At 43.7% G+C, this 9368-nt stretch overlaps 1 protein-coding gene across 1 annotated transcript; it reads right to left on the minus strand.

Annotated features, from left to right (window-relative positions):
• Window positions 1-4730: 4730 nt before the first annotated feature.
• Window positions 4731-6551, minus strand: LOC147148946 (galactose-specific lectin nattectin-like). The gene is made up of 7 exons (XM_086027507.1): window positions 6519-6551; window positions 6321-6383; window positions 6171-6198; window positions 5952-6037; window positions 5674-5808; window positions 5091-5187; window positions 4731-5019 (listed from the first exon to the last, which is right to left on the minus strand). Exons 2-7 carry the CDS (start codon window positions 6381-6383, stop codon window positions 4943-4945), a joined length of 486 nt encoding a protein of 161 aa, XP_085883633.1. The 5' UTR covers window positions 6519-6551; the 3' UTR covers window positions 4731-4942.
• Window positions 6552-9368: the final 2817 nt, after the last annotated feature.

The raw sequence follows: 9368 nt of genomic DNA on the forward strand, positions 1-9368 counted from the left end.
TGGAAGACCATTCCCAAGTGCGGCAATTTCAGCTGGAAGATCCCGCGTCGGCACGAGTGACAACTGCCGCATTGATTCACGTGACCGACGCATTGTGCTGTTGGCGACAGGTCTGCAACACATGCCATGCACCCATCAGGAATTGTTGCTGCTCTGATTGGTCCATTATGTCACATGTTGCGATGACATACAGTTTCCCACATGGAGAGGAGGGAGCGGATGCAGCATGCAGCTCCTTGCTGCTGCAAAAGCAAGCTAGTTTGGCAATGAAATTTAATGCATAGTCTAGTCATCTCGGTCCCCTCTCTCGGTAGCAGGTACGATATCCATTGTTGTCGCTGTCTTTTTGAAGCGACGCCCCTGCGACTTGGAACTTAACGGTTTCAAAACAACTTGTGTCCGGGAATATATGCGCGCAGCACTCAAGTATGACACTGCCACATCAAGGTGGAGTTCATGGACTTCTTCTGGCGTCTTCTACTTCTGGAAATACGGCGTAGCAAACGAAACGTTACAATACCTTGACCCAAACAAACACAATTCACACTGGACTTCTGTATATGGACAATTTTTATTTACTACAACTAGTGAAACATACAAGAAATATCACGATAAGTCAAAATAAATGTAATAAAAATCAACAACAGATCAGAGAAGGCCAGACAAGAGGTTCCGGGCGGAACCTGTCCAGGAGGCCAGACGAGAGGGTCTTGGCAGGACCAGTCTGGTGGGCAACCCAGAGGCCAGACAAGAGGGGCCAGTCTGGTAGGCGACCCGGAGGCCAGACGAGAGGGTCTTGGAGGGCCAGACTAGTAGGCGTCCAGGAGGCCAGACGAGAGGGTCTTGGAGGGGTCAACCCAGTGGCCCTAAAAGAGCTTCAAGCTCTGCTACAGCAGCACAAGCTCTGAGGCTGCCCTACAATTCTACTACGGCGGCGCAAGCTCTGCTGCCGCCCTCCGATTCTGCTATGGCGGCGCAAGCTCTGCTGCCGCCCTCCGATTCTGCTATGGCGCAGCAAGCTCTGCTGCCGCCCTCTGATTCTGCTAAGGCGGCGCAAGGCCTGCGGCTGCCCACTGACTCTGCTGCCGCCCTCCAATTCTGCTAAAGCGACGCAAGGCCTGCGGCTGCCCTCAGACTCTGCTATAGCGCAACAAGCTCTGCTGCCGCCCTCTGATTCTGCTAAGGCGGCGCAAGGCCTGCGGCTGCCCACTGACTCTGCTGCAGCGGTGCAAGCTCTGCGGCTACGCTCCGATTCTGCTATGGTGGTGCAAGGCCTGCGGCTGCCCTCTGGCTCTGCTTCAACGGTGCAAGCTCTGCGGCCGCTCTCCGATTCTGCTAGACTCTGTTATGGCGGCACAAGCTCTGCGGCTGCCCTCTGACTCTGCTAAAGCGCCGCAAGCTCTGCTGCCGGCCTCTGATTCTGTTAAGGTGGCACAAGGCCTGCGGCTGCCCACTGACTCTGCTGCAGCGGTGCAAGCTCTGCGGCCGCGCTCCGATTCTGCTACGGTGGCGCAAGCTCTGCTGCCGCCCTTCAATTCTGCTAAGGCGTCGCAAGGCCTGCAACTGCCCTCTGACTCTGCTACAGCGCCACAAACTCTGCTGCCGCCCTCCGATTCTGCTAAGGCGGTGCAAGGCCTGAGGCTGCCCTCTGGCTCTGCTCCAACGGTGCAAGCTCTGCGGCCGCTCTCCGATTCTACTAGACTCTGCTATCGTGGCACAGGTTCTGCGGCGGCCCTCCGATTCTGCTATGGTGGCACAAGCTCTGCTGCCGCCCTCTGATTCTGCTACGGCGGCGCAAGCTCTGCTGCCGCCCTCCAATTCTGCTAGGGCGGCGCAAGGCCTGCTACTGCCCTCTGACTCTGCTACAGCGATGGTTTTTTTTCATTGAAGTTTTTTTTCATTCATAGAAATAATTGGAAAAATACACTATTGGCTTGTAAAAAGTACAGTGTGTGAACCTTTTGACTTGTTGGCTATTCTGTTTGTTAAAATTGATGAAATGCACAAAATGCGTTGTGATCTGTTTGTCAATGGTAAAAAATTTATTGAGCATCTCAGTTTGGGTTGGAGAGGGATGCCAGTAATTGATGGTTAGGTTGTGCATGGCAACCTTAATTCATTAAGTTCTGTTAATTACGAGCATGGGTTTGTGCGGGTTGGAACCAGTCAAGCAAGCGACTGTGCTCTTCATGACTTAACCGGTATTTTTTTCCTACCTATGGCCATATAGGAGTAGCTTTCCTCAATGTCAGTATGGGGTGTCCGTGTTGCTTTTTGACTCACGGTGAGTAGTGAAAATCTTATATATTAATGTAAATTCATAACATTAGACATTAAACATGTATACGTTTTATGACATTCTGGAATGAAAATTATGCTGTTTTTTTCCAATTGTTTTATTTTTATTATTATTATTTTTTTTTACAACCCATAGGTCCTGCCTAAACACTAAATGCTTAAATTATGTGGGGAAAATGGCTCTTTTTTAGCCCCCAGTATAACACTAGTCCCCCAATTCCCAATTTGGGATCATATTAACAAACAACAACAAAAAATATTTATAACTGGGTTTTGCGGTAGTCTATTATGGGGTTCCATATGTGCCAAAAATATGTAATGTGTCGATGATACGTGTCTATGTTATACGTCCATGATACGTGTCTATGTAATGTGACGATAAGTGTTTGTTAGGCGTCCACGATGTGTCTATGTTATGTCGATGATACGTGTCTGTTATGTGTGGATACGTGTCTATGTTATGTGTGGATGATAAGTGTCTATATATGTTAGACGTCGATGATAAGTCTATGTTAGACTGATGATAAGTGTCTATGTTTGACGTCCATGTAAAGTGTCGATGTTAGACGTCGATGAGAAATGCCGCCAGTGTTTAATAAAATCATTATAAATAAAATATGTATAAAAGTATGCATGCGTTCCAGTTAGCTCATTCCCACCACCGTTGAGACACAACGACGCTTTATTTACAGCCGGGATCAACTTTTGGGTATGTCTTATTTTCAGCATCTATTAATTTCTTTTTATTTATTTTTTTTTGAGCCCGAGTCTACCCATGTGCTGTTTCTACACCTAGATGTCAGTAATGCCAAAGGCATTGACTGACTGAATGCGGCCATGAAGTGAAGGACAGGAGCACAAATTATTATTCATTCATTCATTCATTATCCATACCGCTTATCCTCACAAGGGTCGCGGGGCGTGCTGGAGCCTATCCCAGCTGTCTTCGGGCAGTAGGCGGGGACACCCTGAATTGGTTGCCAGCCAATCGCAGGGCACACAGAGACAAACATCCGCACTCACAATCACACCTAGGGGCAATTTAGAGTGTCCAATCAACTTACCATGCATGTTTTTGGAATGTGGGAGGAAACCGGAGTACCCGGAAGAAACCCACGCAGGCACGGAGAGAACATGCAAACTCCACACAGGGAGGCCGGAGCCGGGATCGAACCCACGACCTCTGAACTGTGAGGCGGACGTGCTAACCAGTCGGCCACCGTGCCGCCAACAAATTATTATTATTATTATTATTATAATTAAAATTATTATCATTATTGTTATTATTATTGTTATTATTATCATTATTATTATCATTATTATTATTATTATGTTAAGGCGAAGACCTTCATTATTATTGTAATGCCCCTCGAAGTGGTCAAAGATGCACACAGTCGCTGATGCAGTCTGATCGTTGTTTTTAATAACAGATCGTCACGGAAAAAAGAACACATTCACACAAGAGCTGCTGGTGGCCACAACTCACGCCCATGCGCTCAATCATTCCACCCCCTCTCTCTCCCAACTACCCTCCTCAACTCCTTGTCCCCTCGCTATGACGTCACTCACTACCCATAGGCCCAGCCAGCACATGCACAAAACAAGGAACAGATATTACATTATTATTAAGTCAGATTTATTTGGCGCTTTTCTGTACATTGCTAGACGGACCAAAAACTCTCCCCATCTCCCCAAAAGTGCGGATGAACCACACCTAGCTGAGAACGTATCATGCGATGAGATGATTGATGACTACCCGCAGTAAGGCAAGACGAGCACCCTAAATAAGTGCACTCGCTCACTTTTAAAACGGGTAAGTGGATACATAGTGACTAGTTACCTGTAAAACAGTAACGTGATCCAAGTGCCATAATATTAAAGTAATGTAACTTGAATATGTTTAATTACTTTTAGATTACACCAATACCAGACATGTTGAAAACAAACAAACAAACAAACAGTATTCCAAAATCATGAATGTTAATGTAGAGTCATTGAAGACTACATTTTCCATGGTTGTAAATGTTAGTTTAAATGTGTCTATGTACAGCACAGCAAGCCCTACTATTGGCTCATGACCAGAGCAGGCAGAGCAGGGTGTATCCCACCCCAAAGCCAACTGGGAGAAGCACCAGCTCACCTGAGATCCTGGTGAGTACAAAAGCTTCAGAAAATGGATGGATGGACGGATGGATGGATGTGTTTTTGAATGTCAGTCTTCAGAGTTCCCCTTCATGGGCATGTTTTTTAGTGATTGTGCTTTATTTTATGTGTTCCATTTTCCATCTTAACTTTAATGATAGTTCCTTCAGTTTCAATTTTACTGTCGGAGTTCTAGTGAGTAGTGCTGGGGAGCTCAGGCAGGGATTATGTGCATGATAAATAGACTCAGTAAGTGTGGAAAAGAGTATGAAAAAAAAGACAAACTCACATTTTGATGTAGACAGATTCCTTCATTTACTAGAGAGATGCTCTTTGACATTACAAATTTGCTGTCAGTAACAATTGAGGATTAGTGAGGAAAAGGAGTGTTGATAGTAAACCCTAAAATACAAAGACACTAATTAAGTTTGATATTGTCTCATTGAGTCATGCTAATTATGGAGCTACAGTGTAACAGAAAGTGGGATGGTAAGACGGGTGATTAGTGGAAACGGTGCGCTTCTTTGATACAAACATATTCTTGTTCAGTGGTACACAGCTCACCTTCCCATAGTCCATCTGCAATAAACAAACGTTTAAGTATCACAGCATTATATTCTTATCACACTTCAATTACTGGTTTCACTTACCGTTGTTGTTCATTGCTGTACAGGTCCCAGTAGGGGCATTCGTCCCAAAATTAAGGAAATTCTCAATTGAGCCATCAGTCCACAAGTAGTCATCATCCTGGAAGTCGGTGACATTTCAATAAATGACACTAGATGGTAACGGCCGCTTGGATTTGCAGCTGCTGTTTGTTTGTTGCATCTATTTAGATTGTGTTTGAACATTGTTATCATCATACAGTATCATTACAAAACTGAGTCAAGCTGGTGTTCGAGGTAGGAGTGAAGAGCACAAGGTCAGATGATTGGAGTGTTAAATGTAAAACATTTTTCTGAAAGAAAAGTGGATCTAAGGTCCCCCTGTGCATATTTGACAAATATTACATTTGTCATACAATGTCATACAAGTGGAGATAGATGTGTTCCAGTGTCTTTTCCCCTCACGAAGTCCTAACCCTATTATGCTGAAGACCCTCAAACTCTACGCTTCCGTCTCTTAAGATGGTGACAAAATTGAGGACACATTCCTTTTCTGTGGCAAAAATACTTGTACTAGAATAAAAGTGACAGGGAGCAATCAAAATATTTCATCTGGTCAGTGTTTCACCTCAATTGTGTCATAGAGTCCAATCCAGGTCAGAGCATCCATATCGGTACCCATGCTAGCCAGTTCTCGAACGACTGCATTTTCCAGGGCATTGTGGATGGAGACCAGATTCCCACCAAGAATGTTGCAGACGCCCTGAGGAGTAAACAAGTTGATTTCACTCATTCAAATATGCCAGGCAGTTGGCAAGAGAATTGGACTCATTTTGGGCCGAAATATTCAATCGCCAGACAGATGGTTCACTGCTTGTATGAGCAGTAAACTGTTGTATTCCATACCTCTGCATCTGCAAAGGACCTCGCTTCATCTTGGTACACGTAACAGAAACAGTCCAACTGAGTCCAGCCTTTAGGACAGAAAATGTCTGCAGCACAATTTTTATTTAGTTATTTATTTTTCAGAAGAAATGGAGACATGTCAATCAAATGTGGTGTCAATGACGACAAAACAATGATGTTGAACATTGGAAAAAGTATTACTGAGTCACAGCCACCAACCTTTCAAATCTTTTGAAGGGAAAGACCACTGAAGAAGAAAAGCATGTGGTTAAAGTAAGACTGAACATTGAAACAACTGAAGACACCAATACATCAGACACCATTGCAAATACATATTTATTTAAGTCAGCGGGTGAGATTTTGACTTACGACTCCAGTCAACAGTCCACTGATCCCACAAAGGAAGAACACCAAGTGAAGAGCAAATGCCATCTGTATAATATTGAAATATACTTATTATTTCACACAAAAATAAAAAATCTGCATTTCATTATCATTTGACCCTGTGAATCAAGATTGCTGTAAACGTTAAAAGAATCACATGAAATTGGTACAATGTAAAGTTACCTTTGTAGTTGCGATGTTTGATACTGAGGACAACAATGCCAATTTCTTTTATATGTTGGTTACCAGTCCTGGAACGATCATTCATCGTGTCACATGACACATCAGATCAAGTCACACAATTGGCAAGTAATTAGCAATCAAAACAATAAATTCACTTTATTACTATTGCTCTGTCTTTGACAAACAAGTTTTGCAACACAGTGAGTCACTGGGAACCTGTCATACCTACCTCCAGGACTAACGTAGTAATTAATGTGTCAAGGTGGCATGCCGATAATTTAGCACGTCCGCCTCACAGTTCAGAAGTTGTGGGTTCAAATCAAGACTCCAGCCTTCCTGTGTGGAGTTTGCATTTTGTCCCCTTGCTTGTGTGAGTTTTCTCAGTTTCCAGAGCTGGGCAGTCCGTCCCTGGGCCGGACCGGTCGGACCCTCCGGCCCGGCCGGATGCCCATATTTGGGGCGGGGGTTAGGCGGCTGACAAGTTTTTAAAAAATGGCTGTACTAAGCATGGGCGGAAATCGATTTTAGGCCCACTAATTGGCCCTCATGCGTGTGACGTGCTCGCGAGGCGGTAAAATTTCATCTCAGCCTACTCGGTGAAAGACTTCTTTTTAGACTTCTTTCTACTCCCGCGTCGGCGCGAGCGACAACTGATGTTATAGGGATTGTGGTATTGCCCCCCAGCACCCCCCGCCCCCTCTTGTAATGGTATGCCCCAGTTGCAGGTGGGAGGCGCGGATTACGTGATGTGACAACAGCCCTGGTAGCATAAAAAAGCTCCAGGGTGGAGAGGCTGGGTTACGTGATGTGAAAATAAGGAAATACAAACACGTACGGGAGGGTACCCAAGTCAAGGGTGGAGAGTCGCAAAAAAGATTTGGGACTGCTACCTTAGATCATCTGATTATAAGGTCCCTAAGTCTTTAAGTTCATCCAGGTAGGTCGACTGGCAGATCTGGGCATCGTCCCCAAAGTATAAGACTTCTGACAGCATTTTGGGTTGGGTCCTTGACGTTGTCAATTGTTATGGTCTTTGTCACCTTTATTTTTGTCATATAGAATTGGGCATGACCTGATCTCTTTCAGTGTTTAAGCTTGAGTTGCTCAGTGAGATGTTGTCAGAACGTCAAGCTTTCTTCCAGGCCTTCTGCAGCCAGTCATGCTTTCTGTTGTGACTTGGTATTTTTGTGTTCTGCGCCCATCCCTGCTCTTTGTTGTTACATGGTATTTTAATATATTAAGACTTTCTGTTTTTCTCCTTCCGTGTCCTGTCTGCTGCTAGGTCCACATTGTGCTCCTCACGTGACAGTAAGATGTGACAGCGGCAGCGATACAACAAAGACTTAAAGTAACCATGAAACTAAAAACAAGCCAACTGACTAATGAGCAACACCTGGGCAAAATGCAAGTGGCTGAGGGAGCTGATTAGAAGACACAAGAGACCGGGTTAATAAGCACAGGTGGAAACAAAACACCTACATTTTTTACATTCAATGATTTTCAGTCATAAACCAAACTGTAAAACATACTAAACCTTCAATGTTGTCATTGTCTTCATGTGTTTACTGTATTTTAATTGTGATTTTTATTGTGTGCCTCTTAACCCGTTTAAAGCCTAAAGCGCCTGGCTAAACAGCTCCCCAAAACCTAAGGTCATCTTTGGAATTGCCCTTGAAAACCTGAATTTTTCCCAGAAATTCAACACCTACAAAATAATTAATATCTCAGCCCCTGTAGCAGACAGAAACGTAATTCCCCCAAATTTTGAGACCTTAGACATGTGGCTTGCACACAGGCCCGAGTTTATTAATCTTTACTGTTTCTATCGAAGGTGTAAAAATAAAGTGTCATTGTAAGAGAAGCACTATTTTTACTTTTAAAAATCGAGTGGTATTTACCATCCTCTATTTTGTTACAAAGACGTCGATATTGTCATTGTCTACAAACATATATATTAACCATATGGTTCAAAGTCCACAAGCGCATCGTCTATATCATTGCCGTTGCTCATTTCAAAGCTCCTGCCATCGATGGCGTCCGCCATTATGACTCGAAAGAATTCTAGAACATCCTCTGCGGCCTCACGACACCATCACGTGTATATTTTGATGCATTTCATTGGTTAAGAGAACAAAAATTGGATTAAAAAAAGAAAATGGCGTATATGGTCTCCAGGCTTTAAGGGTAGAAAGACGCAACAGCGCTCCAGGCTTTAAGGGTAGAAAGACACTCCCATCCTTAATGGGTTAACTATAGTTAATTACTATAATGTACAGTATATTGTAAAATGTGTAAAGGACTTGGTGTCTTGCTATTTATATGTATTTCTTGTAAATGTACTTTAAGGTTTTTTTTTGTTTTTGTTCTTTTTTTTACATCAAGGCTTTTTTTTAACCATGATTCTTCATGTTATGTGTAATTGCACTATCCCTTTCAAATTAATTAATCTCATCTAACTAACTGGACACTGATTGCGTTTGCATGCAGCCAATAAACCTTTTAAAACCAGAATATTGGCAGTATTCGGCTTTTTAAAAGCCATGAGAACGCATGCAGTAACTCTTATTCAGGTTTTTAAAATTCCGAATATCATGCCTGGGTTACTCCCTTTCCAACCCAAATATGCGTGCATGTATACATTAATATATCCCGAACGCACGAGGGTCTTTGCGCATGCTCAACTGCAAGGAATCTTGGTCTTTGTAGTGCAGGAAGTGCTTGTATGAGCGCTGTTTGCTGTGCAACGCATCGGAAATACACGTTTAGTGATAAACAAAACATGACAAACGTAGTGTAAGTACGACACCACACTTTTAAAGCGAGGAGCACAACTGCTTCAACCCTGCGGTG

The sequence above is a fragment of the Filicampus tigris genome, chromosome 4 (assembly GCF_054856515.1).
Source record: "Filicampus tigris isolate MCC_2025a chromosome 4, RoL_Ftig_1.0, whole genome shotgun sequence".
Classification (NCBI taxonomy): Eukaryota; Metazoa; Chordata; class Actinopteri; order Syngnathiformes; family Syngnathidae; genus Filicampus; species Filicampus tigris.